Here is a 26,747-nt window from a genome sequence, read left to right as displayed (position 1 = left end):
CCACACACCCAGTTAGCTCAAGGAAGATCAGCCAGAACATACTTTTGGATTTACCGTACTGATAGGAAGACAGGCCCTGCCAGGCTTGATCAGACATGAAGTCCATCAAGTCAGGATTCAGGAGTTAGTATCAAATACTTTGGAGGAAGGTGGAAGAAGCCCTGCAATAGGTATAACAAAACCTGCTCCTGGCGAATGTTTCCCTCCAGCACCCACAGATTAGACACATTTTGGGGTGTAAATCAGGAACGTTGAGAGCCCCTCCAAGAGAATTTATATCTGTCCTCACCGCTGTATTTGGATATTCTAGTTACCAAGATAAACATCCAGTCCCTTTTTGTTTCCACCTAAGCTCCTAGATCTTGAGGTATCATGTGGCTGGGAGTTCCGCATTGCTGAATTTACATTTGTGGCCTTACCACAAACACCTGTTCTGGCGCTATTGAATCTATTTATAAATGTTTGGCATTGCTGGAAATTCTTAGGGGCTCTTAATTCAATACTACTGATTTCAGTGGTATCACTCCATATTTAGAGGTGTAAAGACATTCCAAGTCTCTTAAATAACTTCAGCAAATGGCCCCAATGACAGACTATGAGACCCAGGAATCCCTGCAAGAGAAGCTGAAGCAATTTGCCCACTGGTGTTGTCTGAATACAGAGCAATGGATCATCCTACAGGCTTATCTTCCTTCTCTCCGGACCTGCATGCTCTCCGCAAGCAAGGGTCTGGTACATTCTAAGTTAACACAGACAGCAACTTCCGTTGATGAGAGAAGGAGCTGGGAGCACAAATGGGTGACCAGGGCAAACACTAGATTTGTTGTAAAGCCCCTTGGCTGTGTCTAGACTGGCCAGTTTTTCCAGAAAATCAGCTGCTTTTCCGGAAAAACTTGCAAGCTGTCTATACTGGCCGCCTGAATTTCTGCAAAAGCACTGACTTCCTACTGTAAGAAATCAGTGCTTTTTGCGGAAATACTATTCTGCTCCCGTTCGGGCAAAAGTCCCTTTTGCGCCAAACTTTTGTGCAAAAAGACCAGTGTAGACAGCTGAGATTTGTTTTGTGCAAAAAGCCCCGATCGTGAAAATGGCGATCGGGGCTTTTTTGTGGAAAAGGGTGTCTAGATTGGCCACAGACGCTTTTCCGCAAAAAGTGCTTTTGCGGAAAAGCGTCCGTGCCCATCTAGATGCTCTTTTCCGAAAATGCTTTTAATGGAAATCTTTTCCGTTAAAAGCATTTCCGGAAAATCATGCCAGTCTAGACGTAGCCCTAGAGTGTGTCAGTTACATCAGCAATGCTAAATGGGCATAAATTCCCACCATCACACACGCTGTCCTACACCTCCGCTGAGCTCTCCGCTGAAACGGAGAGCAGCCATGTTGTTCTCTCAGGACTTTTCCCTGAGTCTTGCACAGGTTTTGCACCCGGATTGTCTTCCTAAACCTCATGAATATCAGAGTATTAAACAGTTTCTGGTCAGTGACCAGGAGACAATACCATGGAACAGTTCCCTGGACAAAGAGCGAGGAGCACAAAACAATTGCAAACACTCCTGGGAGTTCATCTGCAACACTTTCTAAAGCACAATTCCGGTCCATCCTGAAAAAATGTCAACAACACTGCAGCTGGATTTCAGCACACATACATGCCATCAGAGACATTTTGGGGCATAACATTTGCACCTTGTACCTTAGCTCACACAAGTCAACACATTCCTTGCCCTCCCATCTTCTTACAAAGAAGATTTCTCAGGTTAGAGTCCAGTACGTCCGCTGTCCATCTCTGTCTCTGGTTTTAAAGCTGACTGGTTTTCCCCTGGCTCTGTTCTGTCAGCCTGTTGTCTATCTCTGGAGTGGCAACAGGGACTGGAATCAATATATAAAGTATAAAATATTGATGCTCTGAACTCAGACTCCCGGGTTCTCTGTAACGCCGGCACCTGTTATTCTGGGATAAGGAGGGTTTGCAGAAAGTGGATTTTAAAGTGTAATGCCTGAGTAGTCATGGAAATGGCACTTCATTGCCCACCAGAGAGTTGCCTATTGCTTTTTCTCTACCTTCTTGTGTCTCTCCTGGACACATACAATTCACAGCAACTAGCAGTGGCACTGGAAAAGACTTGGAGCTGGGCTGCCCTATGGAATGGGTGGGTTAAACCTAGCTCCTGGGATGTTTGCTGTGTGGCTACATTGGATTAACAATGTGGAAATATAAGAGATGGCTGCATTGGGTGAAACCAGTCCGGCTCCTCTTAATTTAGCAGCAGCTGGCTGGAAAACAAGCAGGAAGGGAAGCAGCAGCTCAAGAAAAGCCGTCGCTCAGTGAGCACCTCAGGATACAAAAGGTTGGAAAATGCATTTCCTGATTGTGTTTCTGGGAGAAAATGAACCTATAATGATTTGGCAACTTAGCCCTTAGCAGGATCTTGCCCCGAGCACACGGCACCTCTCGACATGGGATCCACCGAGAATCCCTGACTCAGAGCATTGAGGGTTTAATACTCCAAGCTCCTTGGGAATCTCTTTGTACTTAAAAAAAAATGTATGGAGCCCAGGCAGATGTAGCAGAGGAGTTCCCAGATTGTTACCACTGCCTGCCCCCCAGTCCTGTCACTGAGTCACCCCCACAGCCCAGCTGAGTCCTCTCCCGCTGCACAGAACAGCTGCCAATGCAAACAGCCTGCAGCCTTCGCCCTGCACTTGGCATGTTACAGACAGTGAAATCTGCCAACGTACCCAGTTCCTGCTAGAAGGGAGATGCTGACACCGGAGGTCTTCACTGTAAAGGACAAGGAGTCACCACAGAGACAGCCTAGACAGCAGGCAGTGTGTGTTCAGATAGGGATGCAACTGCCTTTATGCAGCACGTTTGTACCTTCCTTTGGGGTCAATTGGCCATCAGGGAACTTGAATTGTTTGGCTTTGTGCAGGCTGTATTCTTGGAATCCAACCTTGTCAGCACTGTTCATGTAGTTGCAATTAGTCCCAAGGCTGCCTTCCTCCCACACAGTTGTATGGTCGGATGATGCTGTAACAACTGTTATTTCTCCTAACTAACTATGTACATAAACAAACAAGTTTCTTTGCAGCAGTCTCCTATCCTGTATTGACCATCCAGGCTGCTGGCCCGGGAAGAGAATTTCCACAAAGCTCCATCCATGGACATTTCCCTCAGATTGCTGCAGAAGATTCTGTGGGAGGAATTGGATAAAAGTCTATTAGTGATGGCTACCGGCAGGGTGCATCGGGTCTAGACAGAGGGTGTGTCTAGACTACAGGGTTTTTTCGAAAAAACTATACCTGCCTCTAGACTACTGCTGCGTTCTGTCGACAGTAATTTGACAGAATGTGACAGTTTTGTCAACAGCGGTAAACTTCATTCTATGATGAATATCGCCTTTTTTCGACAGAGATCTGTCGAAAAAAGGTGCTATTGTATGAAAACAGGGTTTTTTTCAAATGAGAGTGTCTAGACTCTCTTTCGAAAAAGCAAGCCGCTTTTTTGAAAAATCGTCTTGTTGTGTAGACACTCTTTTTCGACAGATGCTTTTTTGAATGATACAGTTGAAAAAGCCTCTGTCGAAAAAGGTGTGCAGTCTAGACATAGCCAGAGTGACTGACAGCCATGGGTGCACAGCGTTACTTGAAAAGTGTGCCCAAAGAAGATGAGAAAAGGAGGTGTCCCTGATAGATGAAAGAGTTCCCATCTGAATATGAGAAAATGAAATATAGATGGATAGACACATTTAAGAAAACAGGAGAATATGGGCCCTCGCAGGACCCTGTTAAAGTCTGACGCAGTCTTGCATGTTGGCCTCAGGCTGAAGCAAGTATGTGGAAATATATCCTTTTCCCCTTGGTTATAGGGTAAAGGCTTGACTGTAAACTGCTTAAAGTGCTGAACCTGCTAAGTACGTGCCCTCAGGCATTGGGTGAGGTCTACTAATAAGTAGCTTAAAGTGCTGAAATCATTCAAGTGTATGCCACTAACAACAAGTAGGATCAAAATTTCCAGAATTATTAAGACGTGGTTTATAGAAATGGGGGCCAGACAATGGGCATGCCCTGTATTTTATGAAAGTGCTAACTGCCAAATGGGTAAACAGCTTAGAATAGTGTAGACATAAGTTACCCTATGTCTACACTATAGGGTTTTGTCGTTGTTGTTTTGAAAAAGCTACTCAAATTGCGCCCTGGAATTCGCAACGCTTTTTCCGATTGCTTTTCCAGAAGAGGCTTTTCTGACATTTGGCCCCGTGAAGATGGGGGCAAATGGCGGAAAAGCCTCCTCTTTTGGAGGAACCCTTAATACTCATAGAATGAAGTATACAGGGCTCCCCAAAAGAGCGTGTCTGCTCTTCTGCGAAAAAACGTGGAAGACCAAACCTGTTCCCAGGATGTGGCAGAGTTTTTCCGGGATACCTCCGGTATCTCATTAAGCCCCACAAATATTGGACAAATAGTGTTAAGTAAAATGAGTAGCGTATGGAAGCATGTTGGAATAAAGAAGTGCAAATGGCTGGAACACCACGTGGCAAAAAGGTATGAAGCAACCCAGTCTCGCTTAGATAAAGGATGCTTCTGCATGCAAGTGCTTTGGGAGGGAGGAACGGAGAAGACCCGCAAACTCTGTTCATGTAACCAGAAGTTCTTGGCCTGTACATCCACATCATGCAGTCTAGGACGTCTCCGTGTGAGGGAAGAAACGAGACCAAAACCTCCTGCCCAGAGATTGTTGGGATCAAGGGTGAACTGTAGGTGCATTAGGCTTAAATATTGTAATATAGCTAATTGTGCACTAACTGCTTTGCATTATAGGTATCTTAGGCTAACCGTTTTTAAAATCCATAGAACTTTAAACTAGATTGCATAAGTGATAAATTGGCCTATAATGAATCATGGCTGAAGCCCGTATTGTGACTTATGCTGCGTTTATGTGTCTTGCACTGGGTGAACTATACTGACCCTTTGATGTGCAAAGTTCTTTGGTTATTGTCATTGCTTGAACTTTGAATAAAATAAGAAAGTGGTTAAGTTTAAATCTCTCTCACTGGTCTGTCCTGCGCCTTTGAACCTAAAAGTACAGTGCAAGAACCACCACACAACAAATTGGCATCATACACAGGATTCAGAGAACTCAGGCAGATTTGAGATATTTGTGAGTTATGTCACTGTTTAAGCATGGGAAGGGAGAAAAGGACCAGGGAATGATTCTGGGATGGCAACCCGGCAATTATTGGATGATCCTTGCAAATTATATAGCCCAAACTGAACCGCCGATTGGCTGGGTTCGGGAAGACATTCAGAGAATTTGGCAAAAACCAGGGGAATTGGCAGAGATGCTGAAACAGGCAAGTGTAAGTTGAAATTCATCAAGCAATTGTGACTTGATCTCCTGGCTCTTATTAATGGCATTGGAGGCAGGAGACAAAGGCATCGGCGATTTCCAAAAGAAACAAATTACAGGTTCAATTGGAACAAGCAGAAAGCACCATTCAGCTATTAAGACAGGGCATGAGAGAGGCACAGAACTTCACAGACAAACAGGAAAAGAAAATGAATAAGCTTCTGGTAGCTGTTGGGAAACAAACCGCAAATAAGCGGGTGGCCACAGTAACCAGGGGGAAAATTAGTAATAGCAAACTAGCTGCATTTTGCAGAAGTGAGAACTGGGACCCTGAGGCTATGTCTACACTGAAGGCTTCTTGTGCAAGAAACTTTTTGCAGAAGAGATCTTGATTGGCTCTTTATGCGCAAAAATCCCCTGTTGCCTGTCCACATACACCTTTTTGGGCAAGAGCTCTTGCGCAAAAAGGAGACATTCCTCGTAGAAAGAGGAATACCTACACTGCAAAAACCTCTTTGTTCTTTTGATTTATTGTAAATTTACTTGAGCAAAAACATGTTTGAGGTGTGGATGCGCTGTGAGTTTTTTGCTCAAAAATGGCCATTTTTGCGCCAAAATCCTGTAGTGTAGAAGTAGCCACACAGTCAGGGGCCAAATCTGTTACCAAAAGTGGAGAATTATACTACCTCTGAGCTAACTGATCTACACCAACGTATTAGGTAAGCCAGAGGAAACAATATCCACATGGCTGCTCCGTATATATGATCGGATGGGAGAAGCTACTGTGTTAAATAAAGAGGAAATTAGGGCATTAGGAAAGCTAACAACAGACCCCATAATAAACCAAACCTTTAGGGGACTAACATCCACAGGGAATGTGTGCGAAAAGGTACAAACAGAAGTAAGAATGGGAGTCATGGGCTGGAGGGGGTGAAGTCCTAAGGGAATTAGCCATGGGACGGTTGTTGTAAGGTGGCGGGGGTAGTATAATTACCGATCCCGATAAAGTAGATGTTACAACATCTATGTTCCAGAAGCTAGTAAAAGGAGGCCCTCCAGGGGCACAGGGTACTTTGATGGGTTTCCAAGGAAACATAACTGGTTAGCCAGTTTGCAAATGCAGTAAATGCACTGGCATCCATGGAAGGCCTGGGGATAGGGAGAGAGCCTCGGGGAAAAGACCGACGTTGTGAAGACAGAACGAGGCGTATATGGAGGTGGCCAATGACTCTGTAGAGGTGGCCAATGAATCAAGGGGAGGGCATGAACAATGGGATGGGGTCCCATATGTAAATATGTTACAGAGGTGGCAGCAACTGACCACTAATATCGGCAGACCAGGGGTTGACCCTTCAGTTCCTCCTGCTCCTGACCAGACCATTCCCAGTCAAAATAAGGAAAAGGGTGACCAGGGATCCTCACAGGTTTATCCTGATCTGGAGCCCTGGAAAACCAAAGCAACAGATTAGGAGTGGGACCACCCGGTGGCTACTTTGGCAGTCACAGGAGTAGGCGCCCTAATAGAGTGGATGCTTTAAATTCCCACCCGATAGTTCAATTAAAATTAATTGGGATGCAAATAATTGGGAATTCAGAGATATGCTCATGGATACCAGAGCAGAAGACACAGTTTCTGAGGGGCATATATTCTCCCAAGAGGCCAGAAAATTAAACTTGAAGGTAGTTACAGTGGGAGGAGTGACTGGAACTGCTCGGCCAGGAAAATCAAATTGAAGAACGGGGATGAACTACAATTTCCTGCCCAAAGTGAAAGCTATAAAACAATGGGAAGCATGCCATCCCTTGGGCTTTGGCTGCTGTGACGCTCAAGAGAATAAACTAGAGGGCCCAAGGATAAAAATCTTCCCTGGCATGGAGGTTTAGCTGAAAACACAATTAAGGAATCTCTTTACGAACATCTAGACTAATATATTGGGATAAGTAATAGCATAATTTGTGAAGAACAAATTTGTCATAGGCTGGAAATGGATGACAAGAGAGGGATCACTTGATAATTCCTTGAGTATGTCTGGACTGGCAGGTTTTTCTGGGATAACAGACATATTCTGGAAAATCTCCGCCGTGTCCAAAGAAGGCGTTTGCTCTTCCACTTTTTTTTATGGAAGAGCAAATGTGCTCTTTCGGGGAGCCCTGTATATCTCATTCTATGGGGAATAAGGGCTCAACCAAAAGAGGAAGCTTTTCCACTATTTGGCCCCATCGAGACAAGGCCAAACGGCGGAAAAGCCTCTTCCAGAAAAGCAAGAAAAAAGCTACGCAAATTGTGGAGAGCAATTTGCGTAGCTTTTTCCAATAAAAGAGTGCAGTCTAGACCTACTCCCTGTTCTGTTGACTCCTTCTGGGGCATCAGGTATTGGCCATTGTGGGAAGACAGGACACTGGGCTGGAAGAATCTTTGGTCTGACCCAGTGTGGCTGTTTTTATGGTCTTATGTTCCTGGTCTCCAGCAACCAAGGCACACAACTGAGATCACCCCCGACCCTACCCGAAGAGCAACAAAGATGCTGAATCACCTCAGGTTTGAAGAGAATGCAATTTCAAGCCCAGAAATCAGGAAACCCATTCCCCAAAGGGGATCAGAATCCCAAATAACTGACTGCTCCCCCAGGTAACAATTATGTACACTCGGCTTATCATAGAATACTAGGACTGGAAGGGACATCGAGAGGTCGTTGAGTCCAGTCTTCTGCCCTCATGGCTGGACCCAGTACTATCTAGACCATCCATGATAGACATTTATCTAACCTACTGTTAAATATCTCCAGAGAGGGCAATTCCACAATCTGCCTGGGCAATTTATTCCCGTATTTAACCATCTTGACAGTTAGGAACTTTAGCCTAATGTCCAACCTAAACCTTCCTTGCTGCAGTTTAAGCCCAGTGCTTCTTGTTCTATCCTCAGAGCCACGAAGAACAAGTTTTCTCCCTCCTCCTTGTTGGTTTATCAGGTGATGAGCTTTCGTGGGCCATACTCACTTCCTCTGACCCACGAAGACTCATCACCTAATAAACCATATTGTTAGTCTTTAAAGTGCTGCATAGTCATGTCTTTTGTTTCAGCAAGATCAGACTAACACGGCTACATCTCTATTACCCTCCTCCTTGTGATGCCATTTTAGATGCCTGAAAACTGCTATCATGTCCTCTCTCAGGGTATGTCTACACTACCCCCCTAGTTCGAACTAGGGGGGTAATGTATGCATACCGAACTTGCTAATGAAGCCCGGGATTTGAATTTCCCGGGCTTCATTAGCATAAAGCCGGCTCCGCCATTTTTAAAAGCCGGCTTGTTCGAACCCCGTGCCGCGCGGCTACACGCGGCACAGGCTAGATAGTTCGAACTATGTAGCCATTCCGATCTATCTGTACGCCTCGTGGAACAAGGAATGGGAATGGCGGAGCCGGCTTTATGCTAATGAAGCCCGGGAAATTCAAATCCCGGGCTTCATTAGCAAGTTCGGTATGCATACATTACCCCCCTAGTTTGAACTAGGGGGGTAGTGTAGACATACCCTCAGTCTTCTCTTTTCCAAACTAACCTTAATAGTAAATAAAAGTGATTTTATTAAGTGCAAACAGTAGGATTCAAGTGATTCAAGTGAAAAGAGGCAGAGCAAAGGAAATTACAAATTAAAAAAACGGAAAATGTACAGCTAGTTCTAACATACTCAAGTTTATTGCAAAGTTACCGTAAAACTCATCTCTTTTTCAGCTAAATCTCCATACCAGGGAAGATCCTTTATTGCTGGGGCCTCTGGATTATGCTCTTGGGTATCAAGCCAGCCAAAGCGCATGGGACAGCTCGCTTCCCGTGGTCTTAGAGATTTCACTTTGGGTGAGAAATTGCAGTCCTCTCTCCCACCTTCCATGGAAAATTACCTGGTCAGACCTTACCAGTTGGGGGGGTCACATGTTTACCTAAGAACACCTATTGCTTAGACTTAAAGGACAATCACCCAGGCAATCACCCAGACTTTGAGGTACCCCAGCATTGGAAATGCCCTTGATGACTTTCATTTGCACATTTAAAAACATAAACTCTTCCATTCCCCATATCTCTAACTTTACATACAAAATGATACATACACCAAAATAATATGTACAAATCCAGCATATTGTGACATTACAATTGATAGGTTACACAGAATAGTTTGTACAAAGCATCTTTGAGTTATGCATAATCTTGTCCATATTTCCTAACACGTAGGGGGAACAAAAAATGGACACAGACCCCTCTCCCAATGACTCTGGTCTTCTCTCTCCAGTAGAACATGTCATCTCAGATATAACGATCCAGGATGGAATACGTGACTATAGAAAGTTTTTCTGTCTCTGATGTCACCAGTGCTGCAGAGGGGTGATGAACGGCCTCTTCACTTGATGAACACCTTCATTATTCTAGCACGCAGGGGTTTGCTTTTCACGCTGTAAACGATTGGGTTCATCAAGGGTGGGACAAGTAGGGAGACATAGCTCAGAAGAATCCGAAGCAAAGGAGAAGTGTCTTTCACAAATCTGGTTATTACAGACAGGCTGAACTCTGGTACGTAGAAGAGCAGAACGGCGCAGAGATGGGAGACACAGGTGTTCAGGGCCCTGAGGCACTCTGCTTGGGAAGCGATGCTCAGCACTGTTTTGAGGATCATCACGTAAGAGATGAAGATGAGCAGCAAGTCCATCCCCATTGTTAAGGTCTTAATGATCAAGCCGTACATGCTGCTAGGTCTGATATCCGAACAGGCCAATTTCAACATGTCCTCCATCCGGCAGTAGGAATGTGAGAGGACATTGGCTCGACAATATTGGAACTGTCTCAGGAAAAGGGGAACTGGGACTATTATGGCAAGTGCTCTTAGCACACTCACCAGCCCCAACTTGGCTATTCTCGGCAGGGTTAAGATGGAAGCGTATCTCAGTGGGTTACTGATGGCGATGAAGCGGTCAAAAGCCATCAACAGAAGCACGGCAGATTCAGTGTATAGAAGAAAGGCTACAAAGTTCACCTGGAAAATACAGGAATGGATGCTGATCTCCCTAAAGTTAAAGAAGTATATGCCCAGTGTCGTTGGCATGGTGGCTATCAGAAAGCCTAGGTCTGTGGTGGCCAACATGGAAAGGAAAATGTACATGGGCTCATGCAGGCTTCGGTCTGTTTTTATAATGAACAGAATGACTGAATTGCCTACTATCGCAATAGCATAAATTAAGGAGAAGGAGATGGAGATCCAGAGATGTGCGTCCTCTAGCCCCGGTATCATAGCAAGGAGGAACACGGTATGTGTGAATGAGGTGTCATTGACATCTGACATCATGTACTGAGCAGATACAAGGAGTTTGAACTTTTCTTCCTGAAAGGAACAAGAAGAAAGTAAATGATATTTAATTAGACAGATTTCTGCTCTCAGTGCAGGTCAACACACAGCCAGGAGCTCAAAGATCAGTCAGAACATAATCAACATAGTCTTTGATTTACAGCACTGACAGGAAGAAAGGCACTGCCCGACTGTATCAGGATTCAGTGGCCAGTTCCAGATGATTTGGAGAAAGGAGGACGGATCCTTTCAACAGCCAGGTGTGACAAAACCTGCCCCAGGATATATTTCCCCAAAACACCCACAGATTAGACACATTGTGTGGGGGTAAATCAGGAATGTTTAGAGCTCTTCCAAAAGAGCTTAACTCTGTCCTCCCCACTGTAATCAGGTTTACTGAACACCACTATAAACATGCAGTCCCTCTTTGAATCCTCGTAAGCTCCTAGACCCTTTAGTATCTGGGGATAGGAGTTCCCCAGCCTGCTGGAGCACTGTGTGAATTTACCATTGTGACCTTCCTACAGACACTCGTTCTGGCCTTTCACTTCTGTGTGTGGCCCATTCTAGCATGATGTGTGCAATTATATATATATATTTCACCACTCCTAAGAGTCCAGATTACACCACTAACACTTCGGAGAAGCTGCTAGACATTCTTAAGGGTTCTTTATACAATAATGTTGATTTCAATGTCATCAGTCCAGATTTAAAGGTGTGAATTCAATACAAGTCTCTTAACTTATCACATGCTCCCAACGATAGACTCTGAGCCCCAGGAATCCCTGCAAGAGATTCTGAAGTGATTTGCCTGCTGGTGTTGTCTGAATCCAGAGATATGGCTCATCCTACAGGCTTCTCTTCCTCTCCCCAGGAAGGGCCTGATACGTTCTAAGTGAACAGAGACATCAACTTCAGCTGATGGGAGAAGGGGGTTGGGAGCACAAATGGGTGACCAGGGCAAACACTTGATTTCCACTAATAGCCATTTGAGTGTGCCATAGTGATAGAAATGTAGCCGTGTTAGTCTGGTGTAGCTGAAGCAAAATACAGGACTATGTAGCACTTTAAAGACTAACAAGCTGGTTTATTAGGTGATGAGGTTTCGTGGGCCAGATCCACTTCCTCAGATCAAATAGTGGAAGAAAATTGGCACAACCTTATATACCAAAGGATACATTTGAAAAAAATGAACAATATGAAAAGGAGAAATCAAATTTCAGAACAGAAGGGAGATGGTGGGGGGAGGTAAATGTCTGTGAGCTAATAATATTAGAGGTGATAATTGGGGAAGCTATCTTTGTAACGGGTAAGATAATTAATGTCTTTTTTTAAACCTAGGTGAAAAGTGTTGAATTTAAGTTTGAACGACAGTTGTCTCAACGACTTGATTACCTGCATCCTGCTTCAAAGACCTTTTAACACCAGACTTGAAAGAGAATCCTCTGAACTGTCAATCATACTTAAATTCGACACTTTTCAGCTAGGTCTAAACAAAGACATTAATTATCTTACCCATTACAAAGATTGCTTCCCCAATTATCACCTCTAACATCATTAGCTCACAGACATCTACCCTTCCCCACCTCCTCCCCCTTCTGTTCTGAAATTTGATTTCTCCTTTTCATATTTGTTCATTTTTTTGATTGTATCCCTTGGTATATACGGTTATGCCAATTTTCTTCCACTATTTGATCTGGGGAAGTAGGTCTGGCCCACGAAAGCTCATCATCTAATAAACCATCTTGTTAGTCTTTAAAGTGCTACATAGTCCTGTTTTTTTCTTGAGTGTGCCAGTGACTTCAGCCACGCTCCTGCAAAAGCTGATGGGCATAAATGGTCACCATCACACTCTCAGGACTTTTCCCTAAGTCTTGCATAGGTTTTGCACCTGGATTATCTTCCTGAACCTCCTGAACATCAATATATGAAACAGCGTCTGCTCAGTTACAAGGAGACAATATCATGGGACTGTTCCCTGGAAAAAGCGTTAGTAGCACAAAACAATTGTAGAAGATTCAGGAGGCTAGCCAAGTGAGTTCATCTGTATAGGATAAACTTAAAAAAAACAACAAAAAGTCTGGTAACATAGATTCATAGAATCATAGAATATTAGGACTGGAAGGGACCTCGAGTGGTCATCGAGTCCAGTTCCCTGCCCTCATGGCAGGACCCAGTACTGGCTAGACCATCCCTTACAGACATTTATCTAACCTACTGTTAAATATGTCCACAGATGGAGATTCCACAACCTCCCTGGGCAATTTATTCCAGTGTTTGACTACCCTGACTGTTAGGAACTTTTTTCCTAATGTCCAACCTAAACCTCCCTTGCTGCAGTTTAAGCCCATTGCTTCTTGTTCTATCCTGAGAAGCCAAGATGACCAAGTTTTCTCCCTCCTCCTTATAACACCCTTTTAGATACCTGAAAACGGCTATCATGTCTCCCCTCAATCTTCTCTTTTCTAAACTAAACAAATCCAAATCTTTCAGCCTTCCTTCATAGGTCATGTTCTCTAAACCTTTAATCATTCTTGTTGCTCTTCTCTGGACCCTCTCCAATTTCTCCACATCCTTCTTGAAATGCGGTGCCCAGAACTGGTCACAATACTCCAGTTGAGGCCTAACTAGCGCAGAGTAGAGCAGAAGAATGACTTCTTGTGTCTTGCTCACAACAGTCCTGTTAATGCTTCCCAGAATCATGATTTCTTTTTTCGCAACAGCATCACACTGCTGACTCATATTCAGCTTGTGGTCCACTATCACCCCTTTCTGCTGTACTCCTTCCTAGACAGACACTTCCCATTCTGCATGTTCTGCATGTGTGAAACTGATTGTTCCTTCCTAAGTGGATCACTTTGCAATTGTCTTTATTAAACTTCATCCTGTTTACCTCAGACCATTTCTCCAATTTGTCCAGATCATTTTGAAAGCTCATAACACAATCTACAAGTTTTTTTAATCTTTCAAGTACTATCAGACTATTGGGCTGTGTCTACATTGGCACCCTTTTCCGGAAAAGGGATGCTAATGAGACACTACAGAATTGCAAATGCCGCAGGGGATTTAAATATCCCCCGCGGCATTTGCATGAACATGGCTGCCGCTTTTTTCCGGCTCAGGGTTTTGCCGGAGAAAAGCGCCAGTCTAGATGGGATCTTGCAGAAAATAAACCCTTTTCTGCAAGATCCCTTATTCCTACTTGAAAGAATGGAATACTTGAAAGTAGGAATAAGGGATCTTGCGGAAAAGGGTTTATTTTCTGCAAGATCCCGTCTAGACTGGCACTTTTCTCCAGCAAAACCCCGAGCCGGAAAAAAGCAGCAGCCATGTTCATGCAAATGCCGCGGGTGATATTTAAATCCCCCGCGGCATTTGCAATTCCAAAGTGTCTCATTAGCATCCCTTTTCCGGAAAAGGGGCCAATGTAGACACAGCCTTGTTATTTTTTTAAGAGTAAAACAATTGCAAACACTCTTGTGAGCTCTTCTACACAAATGGGTGACCAGGGCAAACACTAGATTTCCACTAATAGCCACCTGAATGTGCCAGTTACAACAGCCATGCTCCTGCAAAAGCTGAGGGGCGTAAATGGTCACCATCTCACACTCAGGACTTTTCCCTAAGTCACATTCTCAGGACCCTTCCCTGAATTCTTGCACAAGTTTTGCAATTGGATTATCTCCCAGAACCTCCTGAATATCAAGTTTCTAATGCACAAATCGGGCTCTTCCTGTAAAAATGTTTGCTATGCTGCTGTGGGTTTCAATACACATACATGCCACCAGAGACATTTTTTGGCATAACTTTTGCACTATATACCTTAGCACACACAAGTCGACCCATTTCTTCCTCTCTCATCTTCTTACATGGAAGATTTCTCAGGTTGCAGTCTAATATCTCCACTGTCCCGCTCTGTCCCTGTGTTTAGAGCTGATTGGGTCATCTCAGATTCTGTTCTGTCAGACTGTTGCCTGTCTCTGGAGCAGTAACAGGCAGTGGAATCAATATGTAAAATATTTATTCTCTGAACTCACACTCTCTGGTTCCCAGTAACCCCAACGCCCGTTATTCGGGCATGAGGAGGGTTTGCAGGAAATGAATTTTAAAGTCTGATACCTGAGTATTCATGGAAATGGCACTTCATTGCCCACAGGAGTGTTGCCTATTGCTCTCTCTCCCTCCCTCACTGTGTCTCACCTGGATACATAAAATTCACAGCAACTGGCAGAGGAACTGGAACAAAAATGGAGCTGGGCTGCCCTACGAATGGGTGGGTTAAACCTGGGATGTTTGCGTGTGGCTACATTGGATTGACTATGTGGCGGTAGAGGAGATGGTTCTATTGGATGAAACCAGTCTGGCCATACTTAGTTTATCAGCAGGCTGCTGGAAAACAAGCAGGAAGGGAAGCAGCAGCTCAAGAAAAGCCGTCGCTCCTTGAGCACCTCAGGATACATAAGGTTGGAAAATGCATTTGCTAATTGTGTTTCCAGACCAAAAAAAAAAAAAACCTGAGGTGATTTCGCAACTCAGCCCTTAGCAGGATCTCACCCAGAGCACAGGGCACCTCTGGAAATAGGACCCATCCAGAAATCCTGTCTCAACGCACTGAGGGTATAACACTCCAACCACATTGGGAAACTCTTTCTGCTAAAAAGAGACGTATGGAGCGCAGGCAGGTGTAGCAGAGGAGTTCGCAGCTTGTTACCACTTCCTGCCCCCCAGCCCTGTCACTCTGAGTCACCCCGACAGCCCAGCTGAGTCCTCTGCCACTGCACAGAACATCTGCCAATGCAAACAGCCTGCAGCCTTAGCTCTGCACTTGTCATGTTACAGACAGTGACACCTGCCAACGTACCCAGTTCCTGCTAGAAGGGAGCCGCTGACACTGGAGGTCTGCACCTTCAAGGAGAGGAAGTCACCACAGAGACAGCCTGGACAGAAGGCAGTGAGTGTTCAGCTAGGGAGGCAACTGCCTTTAAGCAGCATGTTCGTACCTTCTCCTGGGGGACCCTTGGCCATCAGGGAACTTGAGTTGTTTAGCTTTCTGCAGGCTCCTTGGAATCTAGTCTAGTCAGCACTGTTCGTGTAGTTTCAATTAGTGCCCAAGGCTGCCTTCCTCGGATGTAGCTGAATGGTAGGAAGATGCTGTTAGAGCTGTGATCTCACTTAACTATGTATGTAAACAAAGAAACACATGTCTTTGCAGCGGTCCCCTCTCCTGTATTGACCACACAGGCTGCTAGCAAGAGAAGGGAATTTCCACAAACCTCCATCCATAGACATTTCTCTCAGATTGCTACAGAATGCTGTGTGATAGGGACTGAACAAAAATGTAGTATGATGCCCCCGGTCTGGTGCATCAGGTCAAGACGGAGTGACTGACCTCTATAGCTGTGCCAGATTACTGGAGAGTGTGCCCAAGAATGTTGAGAAGAGGAAGTGTCGGAGCCCTGACAGAGGAAAGAGTTCCCATTTGAATATGAGAAAATGGAATTTAGATGGACAGACACATTTAAGAAAACAGGAGACGATAGGCCCTCACTGGGCATATCTTATAGTGTGCAGCCCCTAATGGCACATGAATGGTTAATTTAGACAATGGGTGTATTTGTGAGTGTGACCACTGAAAAATCTGGGGAAAATATGACAGGAAAAGGGCTGTGGAGGAGTCCGTACAGCGTTCTCTGGCTTGACAAGAGTTCTGGCTAAGAAGCCAGGTGCTGTTAAAGTTTGGTGCAGGAGGGCCTCAGGATGAGGCAAGTATGAGGAAATATAAACTTTTGCCCTCGGTCATGAGTTAAGGGTTGACTGTAAACTGCTTAAAGTGCTGAACCTGCTAAGTTCATGCCCTCGGGTATTGGGCGACATCGACTAATAAGTAGTTTCAAATGCTGAAATCATTCAAGTGGATACCACTAAAACCAAGCAGAATCAAATTTTCCGGAATTATAATGACGTGGTTTATGGAAATAGGGGGCGACACAACGGGCAGTTCCTGGCTGTGTCTAGACTGGCAAGTTTTCTTGCCAGCTCTCTACACTGGCCACTTGAATTTGAGCAAAAGCACTGACTTTCTACTGTCTGAAATCAGTGCTTCTTGCGCAAATACTATGCTGCTCCCGTTCGGGCAAAAGCCCTTTTCCGGAAATGGTTTTCCGCAAAAGGGCCAGTGTAGACACCTGAAAACTGTTATGCACAAAAAAGCACCGATGGCGAAAACGGCGATCGGGGATTTCTTGCGCAAAACCGCCTCCAGATTGGCACGGACGGTTTTCCGCAAAAAGTGCTGTTGGGGAAATGCGTCCGTGCCAATCTAGACGCTCTTTTCCACAAATGCTTTTAACGGAATAACTTTTCTGTTAAAAGCATTTGCGGAAAATCATGCCAGTCTAGACGTAGCCCCTGTGTTTTACAAAAGTGCTAACCAGAAAAAGCGTAAACAGCTTAGGAGAATGGCGTCAATTAGGTTATGTCTCTACTTTAGGGTTTTTTTCTGAAAAGGCTACAGAAATTGCACTCTGTTGACACTTGCCCTATGCTTTCTGGGGCCTCTCACCACCCTGCCCTGCTGGGCCAGATCTTCTGGTCTCCACCAGCCAAGACACCGAGCTGAAAAACCCCCCCATCCAACCCACAAACAGAAATAGAGACATTAACTCTGTTTAGGTCTGATGAGAATGCAGTTTCAGGCACAGTAATCAGGAAGCCTACTCTCCAAATGCGATCAGAACCCAAATTAAATCATTCTGGGTAGCTGCCTTTAACAATGAAAGGAGGATGTGCACACTGATTGCTCCCCCAGGTAACAATTATTTGCACTCAGTCTGATAATCAATAAAATTGTTTTTATTAAGTACAATCAGTAGGGGTCAAGGAGCTACAAGTGAAAACAGGCAGAGCAAAGGAAATTACAATTTTAAAATAACAGAAACAGCAGAAATAGTTCTAAAACACTCGAGCTTACAGCAAAGTTACCCTAAAATTCTTCTTTTTTCAGCTAAAACTCCATGCCAGGGAAGATCCTTTATCCCTGGGGCCTCCGGTTTATTCTCTTAGTCCAAAGACTAAGTGACAGCTTACTTCCCATTATCTTATAGATTTCACTTTGGGCAGGAAATTGTAGTTCTCTCTTCTAATTCTCAAGGAAAATTAAATGATCAGACCCTGCCAGTTGGGGCGGTCACATGTTTACCTAAGACCAACTGTTGCTTAGGCTTAAAAGACAAATTGGGTGCTTACAGGCAATAGCCAAGACTTCGAGATGTCCCATCATTGGAAACAGCCTTGCTGGCTTTCCTTTGTACTTTTAAAAACATTAAACCATTCCCTACCCAACATCTCTAACTTTACATGCAAGAGAAATCATAAGCATTGATATCGCCGATTGTGATATAACGGTGGTAAGTTACATGAGGTTCTTTGTCTAAAGCATCTTCCACTTACGAATAATTGTATCCATAAGTCAAATTCATAAAACAAAGGGGGTACAAAACAGTCATGAGCCCAGTACCCTCTGTTTTAGATTCCATCTGAACCTTTCTTTATATACTGGCAATCAGTAGCTCATGTCCTCTCAAATTTAAGGATTCAGGACCGAATAGGTGACTATGGCATGTTTTTCTGTCTCCGGTGTCATCAGCACTGCAGAGGGGTGATGAACAGAACCTTTACTTGGTGAACACCTTGATTATCCTCGCACGCAGGGGTTTGCTTTTCACACTGTACACGATCGGGTTCATCAGGGGTGGGACAAGCAGGGAGACGTAGCTCAGAATAATCCGAAGAAAAGGAGACGCGTCCTTCAAGAATCTGGATATCACAGACAAGCTGAACTCTGGTGTATAGAAGAGGAGGACAGCGCAGAAGTGGGAGACACAGGTGTTTAGGGCTCTCAGGCTCTCCGCCTGGGATGCGATGCTCAGCACGGTTTTGAGGATCATCACATAAGAGAAGAAGATGAGCGGAAAGTCCAACCCCATTGTTAAGACTTTAATGATCAAGCCATACATGCCTCTTAATCCCACTTCCGAACAAGCCAACTTCAGGATGTCCTCATTCCGGCAGTAGGAAAAGATGAGGACATTGGATCGACAGTATTGGAACTGCTTCAGGAAAACGGGGAGTGGGATTACAACAGTCAGTGCTCTTATCACACTCACCAGCCCCATCTTGGCTATCCTTGGCAGGGTTAAGATGGAACCATATCTCAGCGGGTTACTGATGGCGATGAAGCGGTCAAAGGCCATCAACAAGAGCACACCAGATTCAGTGTACAGAAGGAAGCCAACAAAGTACACTTGGAGGAAACAGACGTGGAGGTTGATCTCCCTAAAGTTAAAGAAATAAAGGCCCAGTGTTGTTGGCATGGTGGCTATCAAAAAGCCAAGGTCTGTGAGGGCCAACATGGAAAGGAAAATGTACATGGGCTCATGGAGGCTTGGCTCAGTTTTTATAATGACTAGAATGACAGAATTGCCTACTATCGCAATAGCATAAATTAAACCAAAGGCGATAGATATCCAGAGATGGAAGTCTTCCTGTCCGGGTATCCCAGAGAGAAGGAATATGACATGTGAGAATGTGGTGTCATTGACATCTGACTTCATGTGCCGAGCAGATACAAGGAGTTTGGAACTTTTCTTCCTGAAAGGAACAAGAAGAGATTCAAGTATATTTAACGAGGTAGTATTCTGCTCTTTGTGCAGGTCAATACATACCCAGGAGCTCAAGGAAGACCAGCCAAACATAATGTTGGATTTACAGCACTGACAGGAAGACAGACTCTGCCAGATTGGAGCAGACCTGCAGTCCATCAACTCAGTCTTCAGTGGCTAGTGCCAGAAGCAATGGAGGAAGATGGACGAAGCCTTGCAATAGGAATAACGAAACCTGCTCTGAGGCAATCTTCCCCCCCAACACACACAAATTAGATTCATTTTGGGGTGCAATCAGTGATGCGTGGGCTCTTCCAAGACTTTTAAATTTCTCCTCACCATTGTTATTGGACATTCTGGTTACCAAGATTAATATCCAGGCTTTGTTTGTTTCCTCCTAAACTCCTAGACTCTTTAATATATTGTGTCAGGAAGTTCTGCAGCTTACTTGAGCACTGTCTGAATTTACATTTGGGACCTTCCTACAGAAACCCTTTCTGGCCCTTCACATCAAAATAGAATCATAGAATCATAGAATAATAGGACTGGAAGGGACCTCGAGAGGTCATCGAGTCAAGTCCCCCGCCCTCAAGGCAGGACCAAGCTCCACCTACACCATCCCTGACAGATGTCTATCTAACCTGTTCTTAAATATCTCCAGAGAGGGAGATTCCACCACCTCTCTTGGCAATTTATTCCAATATTTGACCACCCTGACAGTTAGGAACTTTTCCTAATGTCCCATCTAAACCTCCCCTGCTGCACTTTAAGCCCATTACTCCTTGTCCTGTCCTCAGTATCCAAGAGGAACAAATTTTCTCCTTCCTCCTTGTGACACCCTTTTAGATATTTGAAAACAGCTATCATGTCCCCCCTTAATCTTCTTTTTTCCAAACTAAACAAGCCCAGTTCATGAAGCCTGGCTTCATAGGTCATGTTCTCTAAACCTTTAATCATTCTTGTCGCTCTTCTCTGTACCCTTTCCAATTTCTCCACATCTTTCTTGAAATGTGGCGCCCAGAACTGGACACAGTACTCCAGCTGAGGCCTAACTAGTGCAGAGTAGAGCGGCAGAATGACTTCACGAGTTTTGCTTACAACATACCTGTTGATACAACCTAGAATCATATTTGCTTCTTTTGCAACAGCATCACACTGTTGACTCATATTCAGCTTGTGGTCCACTATGACCCCTAGATCCCTTTCTGCCATGCTCCTTCCTAGACAGTCGCTTCCCATCTTGTATGTATGGAACTGATTGTTCCTTCCTAAGTGGAGAACTTTGCATTTCTCTTTATTAAACCTCATCCTGTTTACCACTAACCATTTCTCTAACTTGCTAAGGTCATTTTGAATTATGTCCCTATCCTCCAAAGAAGTTGCAACTCCACCCAGTTTGGTATCATCTGCAAACTTAATAAGCGTATTCTCTATCCCAATATCTACATCATTGATGAAGATATTGAACAGTACGGGTCCCAAAACAGACCCTTGCGGAACTCCACTTGTTATCCCTTTCCAGCAGGATTTAGAACCGTTAACAACAACTCTCTGACTACGGTTATCCAGCCAATTATGCACCCACCTTATCGTGGCCCTATCTAAGTTATATTTGCCTAGTTTATCAATAAGAATATCATGCGAGACCATATCAAATGCCTTACTAAAGTCTAGGTATATGATCCACCGCTTCTCCCTTATCCACAAGGCTCGTTATCCTATCAAAGAAAGATATCAGATTAGTTTGGCATGACTTGTTCTTCACAAACCCATGCTGGCTATTCCCTATCACTTTATTACCTTCCAAGTGTTTGCATATGATTTCCTTAATTACCTGCTCCATTATCTTCCCTGGGACAGACGTTAAACTGACCGGTCTGTAGTTTCCTGGGTTGTTCTTATTCCCCTTTTTATAGATGGGCACTATATTTGCCCTTTTACAGTCCTCTGGAATCTCCCCTGTCTGCCATGATTTTTCAAAAATCATAGCTAAAGGCTCAGATACCTCCTCTATCAGCTCCTTGGGTATCCTGGGATGCATTTCATTAGAACCTGGTGACTTGCTGACATCTAACTTTCCGAAGTGATTTTTAACTTGTTCTTTGTGTATCCTATCTTCTAAACTTACCCTCTCTCTGCTTGTGGTCTTATGTGGTCCATGGTTGCATAACGTGTGCGAACATGCCATGTATGTGGTGAAAATAATCATTCAATATATTTGTCTTCCATTGACACTATTTCTAAATGTCCGTCATTGCCTCAGTGTATATTTATCTGTTTATTTTCTCCTCTCCAGAGAGTCCACATTAGGACCCTGGGTCTTTGGAGAAGTTGCTAGAAAATCATAGGGGTTCTTAATTCAATGACATTGTTTTCAATGACATCAGTCCAGATCTGGAGGTGTGAATTCAATACAAGTCTCTTAACTTCAACACATGCACCCAGTGAAAGACTCTGAGCCCCAGGAATCCCTGCAAGAGAAGCTGAAGCAATTTTCCCACCAGTGTTGTCTGAATCCAGAGATACCGATTGTCCTACAGGTTTCTCTTCCATCTCCCAGGACCTGCATGTTCTCCCCATGCAAGGGTCTGGTACGTTTTAAGCTACCACAGAGAGCAACTGCCCAACTGTATCAGGATTCAGTGGCCAGTGCCAGATGATTTGGAGAAAGGAGGACTGATCCTTTCAATATGCAGGTGAGACAAAGCCTGCCCCAGGAAATATTTCCCCAAAACAACCACAGATTAGACACATTGTGTGGTGTAAATCAGGAATGTTTAGAGCTCTTCCAAAAGTGCTTAACTCTGTCCTCCCCACTGTAACTGGGTTTACTGAACACCGCTATAAACATGCAGTCCCTCTTTGAATCCTCATTAGCTCCTAGACCCTTTAGTATCTGGGGCTAGGAGTTCCCCAACCTGTGGGGGAATGTGTGAATTTACCTTTGTGACCTTCCTACAGACACCCATTCTGGCCTTTCACTTCTGTGTGTGACCCATTGCAGCATGATGTGCGCAAATATATATATATAAATATGTATGTATGTATTTTCACCGCTCCTGGGAGTCCAGATTACGCCACTAACACTTGGGAGAAGGGCTAGAAATTCTTAAGGGTTCTTTAAACAGTAACATTGATTTCAATGGCATCAGTCTGGATTTAGAGGTTTGAATTCAATACAAATCTCTTAACTTATCACATGCTTCCAATGACAGACTCTGAGCCCCAAGAATCTCCGCAAGAGAAGCTGAAGTGATTTGCCTGCTGGTGTTGTCTGAATCCAGAGATATGGATCATCCTACAGGCTTCTCTTCCTCCTCCCAGGACTTGCGTGTTCTCCCCAGGAAGGGTCTGATACATTCTAAGTGAACAGAGACAGCAACTTCAGCTGATGGGAGGAAGGGGTTGGGAGCACAAATGGGTGACTGGGCAAACACTAGATTTCCACTAATAGCCACTTGAGTGTGCCAGTGACTTCAGCCATGCTCCTGCAAAAGCTGATGATGGTCACCATCTCACTCTCAGGACTTTTCCCTAAGTCTTGCATAGGTTTTGCACCTGGATTATCTTCCTGAACCTACTGAACATCAATATTAGAAACAGCTTCTGCTCAGTTACCAGGAGACAATACCATAGGACTGTTCCCTGGACAAAGAGCTAGTAGAACAAAAAAATTGCAGAAGATTCAGGGGGTTAGCCGAGTTAGTCTCTACGGGATACACTTTAAAAAACAACAAACAGTCTGGTAGCCCTTGAAAAACTAACAAAGAATAGAATCACAGAATACTAGGACTGGAAGTGACCTGGAGAGGTCATCGAGTCCATTCCCCTGCCCTCATGGCAGGACCAAATACTGTCTAGACCATCCCTGATAGACATTTATCTAACCTGCTCTTAAATATCTCCACAGATGGAGATTCCACAACCTCCCTGGGCAATTTATTCCAGTGTTTAACCACCTTAACAGTTAGGAACTTTTTCCTAATGTCCATCCTAACTGTCCCATGCCGCAGCTTAAGCCCATTGCCTCTTGTTCTATCCTCAGAGGCCAAGATGAACAAGTTTTTTCCCTCCTTCTTATGACCCCCTTTTCGAAACCTGTCTCAAGGCGCTGAGGGTTTAACACTCCAACTACATTGGAAATCTCTTTCTGCTCAAAAGAGATGTATGGAGCGCAGGCAGGTGTATCACAGGAGTTCCCAGCTTGTTACCACTGCCTGCCCCCCAGCCCTGTCACTCTGAGTCACCCCGAGTCACCCCGACAGCCCAGCTGAGTCCTCTGCTGCTGCACAGAACAGCAGCCAATGCAAACAGCCTGCAGCCTTACCCCGGCACTTAGCATGTAACAGACAGTGAAACTTGCCAACGTACCCAGTTCCTGCTAGAAGGGAGCCGCTGACACTGGAGGTCTGCACCTTCAAGGAGAGGAAGTCACCACAGAGACAGCCTGGACAGCAGGCAGTGAGTGTTCAGCTAGGGAGGCAACTGCCTTTAAGCAGCATGTTCGTACCTTCCCTTGGGGGCCCCTTGGCCATCAGGGAACTTGAGTTGTTTGGCTTTCTGCAGGCTCCTTGGTATCTAGTCTAGTCAGCACTGTTCGTGTAGTTTCAATTAGTGCCCAAGGCTGCCTTCCTCGGATGTAGGTGAATGGTAGGTGGATGCTGTTAGAGCTGTGATCTCACTTAACTAACTATGGTTACGTCTACACTACAACGTTAATTCGAACTAACTTAGTTCAAATTAGTTAATTCGAACTAAGCTAATTCGAACTAACGGATCCAGACTAAAAAACTAGTTCGAATTAGTGTTTTGCTAATTCGAACTAGCATGTCCACATTAAGTGGACCCTGAACCAGGCTTAAGGATGGCCGGAAGCAGTGCCGGCAGGGCATCAGAGGAGGACTTAGAGCGTGGAGATGCTGTCTCAGGCTAGCCGAGAGCTGTGCTTAAAGGGTCCCGAACCCTACCCTGGACAGACAGTTCTCAGGGGTGCCCTGCTTGCAAAGCAGTCCTGGCTTGGATTGCCTGAAGTACCCACACTGGGCACATAACAGCACTCGGCCATCAGTCCGGCTGCACTTGCCGCAGGCTGCCATCTGGGGAGAGGGGGCAATTGGGGGGCTGCAGGAGAGCTTCCACCCCCAGAAGCCCACAGAGCCAGCCCAGTCCTCCCCATCGGGGGCGCGTACCCCATTCCTACCTCACCTCCTTCCACTTACCCTTCCCTAGCCCCTCTTCTTGATGTACAAAATAAAGGACAATTGTGTTCAAAAATGGAATCTGCCTTTATTGAACAAAACTGGGGGAGACTGGGAAAAGGAGGTGGGAGAGGGGAAGAGAGAGAGTGGGAGAGGGGAGGGCAACTACAATGATGAGGGGTTTTGGAACAGGTCCCATATGAAGAGAGGCTAAAGAGACTGGGACTTTTCAGCTTAGAAAAGAGGAGACGGAGGGGGGACAGGATAGAGGTCTCTAAAAGCAGGAGTTGGGTGGAGAGGGTGCATGCAGAAATGTGCTTCACTAGTTCCCATAAAGAAGGACAAGAGGACACCAAAGGAAAGGAATGGGTAGCAGGCTTCAAACTAGTAACAGAAAGTTGTTCTTCACAAAGTAAAGAGTCAACCTGTGGAACTCCTTGCTGCAGGAGGCTGTGAAGGCTAGAACTAGAATAGAGTTTAAAGGGAAGTGAGATAAAGTCATTGAGGTTGGGTCCATGGAGTGCTATTAGGCAGGGGGTAGGAGTGGTGTCCCTGCCCAAGGTTTGTGGAAGGCTGGAGAGGGATGGCACGAGACAAATGGCTTGGTCACTGTCTTCAATCCATCCCTCCAGGGTCCCTAGGGTTGGCCGCTGTCAGCAGACAGGCTACTGGGCTAGATGGACCTTTGGTCTGACCCAGGACGGCCATTGTAAGCTCAGGGCTCAGGGTCGGGGGTCTCAGTGGACCACCTTGATTTTCATGCACACCTGCTCCTGGGTGACCAGGCTGGCAGCTCTCCTGCCCCAGCCAGCAACTTTCCTGTGCCTAGTGCGGAGGTCGTGGACAAGGTCCACGATGTCCACACTAGACCAGGCGGGTGCCCGCCTCTTGCGGTCCCGGGCAAGCTCCCGGGAGACGCCAGCCTGGTCCTGGGAAGAGGGGAAGGGCTGGGGGGCATCGAGTGGGTGGCTTGATCCGTGCCAGGTGCAGGGTCTGCTGGCTGGGTGCTGGCAGGCTTGCACCTGGCACGGGCACCGTAGCCAGCCCGTGCCCCTTTAAGGGGTCCTGTGCCGGGAGGGGGGTAGACGAGTTTCCCTGGTGTTGGCCGGAGTGGCCACCAGGGAAAGCTGGGGAGGGCTAGCCTCCCACTAGTTCGAATTAAGGGGCTACACACCCCTTAATTCGAACTAGCTAGTTCGAACTAGGCTTAATCCTCGTAAAATGAGGTTTTCCTAGTTCAAACTAAGCGCTCCGCTAGTTCGAATTAAATTCGAACTAGCAGAGCGCTAGCGTAGCGCCTATTAAAGTTAGTTCGTACTAACGTCCATTAGTTCGATTGAACTAACTAACATCCATTACACTTTGTAGTGTAGACATACCCTATGTATGTAAACAAAGAAACAAATGTCTTTGCAGCGGTCCCCTCTGCTGTATTGACCATACAGGCTGCGGGCCAGGGAAGGGAATTTCCACAAACCTCCATCCATAGACATTTCCCTCAGATTGCTGCAGAATGCTGTGTGAGAGGGACTGGATCAAAATGTAGTATGATGCCTCCGGTATGGTGCATCAGGTCAAGACGGAGTGACTGATCTCTATAGCTGTGCCGGGTTACTGGAGAGTGTGCCCAAGGATGTTGAGAAGAGGAAGTGTCGGAGCCCTGACAGATGAAAGAGTTCCCATTTGAATATGAGAAAATGGAATTTAGATGGACAGACACATTTAAGAAAACAGGAGACTATAGGCCCTCACTGGGCATATCTTATAGTGTGCAGCCCCTAATGGCACATGAATGGTTAATTTAGACAATGGGTGTATGTGTGAGTGTGACCACTGAAAAATTTGGGGAAAATATGACAGGAAAAGGGCTGAGGAGGAGTCCGTATGGCCTTCTCTGGCTTGACAAGAGTTCTGGCTAAGAAGCCAGGTGCTGTTAAAGTTTGGTGCAGGAGGGCCTCAGGATGAGACAAGTATGAGGAAATATAAACTTTTGCCCTCGGTCATGGGTTAAGGGTTGACCGTAAACTGCTTAAAGTGCCGAACCTGCTAAGTTCATACCCTTGGGTATTGGGCGACGTCCACTAATAAGTTGTTTCAAATGCTGAAATCATTCAAGTGGATACCACTAAAACCAAGCAGAATCAAATTTTCCGGAATTATAATGACATGGTTTATGGAAATAGGGGGCGACACAACGGGCACACCATGG

At 45.2% G+C, this 26,747-nt stretch overlaps 2 protein-coding genes across 2 annotated transcripts; both read right to left on the bottom strand.

Moving 5' to 3' along the window:
- Positions 1-9,138: 9,138 nt before the first annotated feature.
- Positions 9,139-10,711, bottom strand: LOC102457054 (olfactory receptor 51G2-like). The gene has a single exon (XM_006132435.4). It carries the CDS (start codon positions 10,678-10,680, stop codon positions 9,742-9,744), a length of 939 nt encoding a protein of 312 aa, XP_006132497.3. The 5' UTR covers positions 10,681-10,711; the 3' UTR covers positions 9,139-9,741.
- Positions 10,712-18,353: 7,642 nt separating this feature from the next.
- On the bottom strand, positions 18,354-21,500 carry LOC102456813 (olfactory receptor 51G2-like). The gene is made up of 2 exons (XM_075925537.2): positions 21,469-21,500; positions 18,354-19,329 (listed from the first exon to the last, which is right to left on the bottom strand). The coding sequence occupies exons 1-2, from the start codon at positions 21,498-21,500 to the stop codon at positions 18,354-18,356; spliced, it is 1,008 nt and encodes a 335-aa protein (XP_075781652.2).
- Between the last annotated feature and the right edge of the window lie 5,247 nt (positions 21,501-26,747).

Source organism: Pelodiscus sinensis, chromosome 1, assembly GCF_052426305.1.
Source record: "Pelodiscus sinensis isolate ZL-2025 chromosome 1, ASM5242630v1, whole genome shotgun sequence".
Lineage (NCBI taxonomy): Eukaryota > Metazoa > Chordata > Testudines > Trionychidae > Pelodiscus > Pelodiscus sinensis.
The sequence above is the reverse complement of the archived record's forward strand: the minus strand, read 5'-3'. Positions and strand labels throughout refer to the sequence as shown.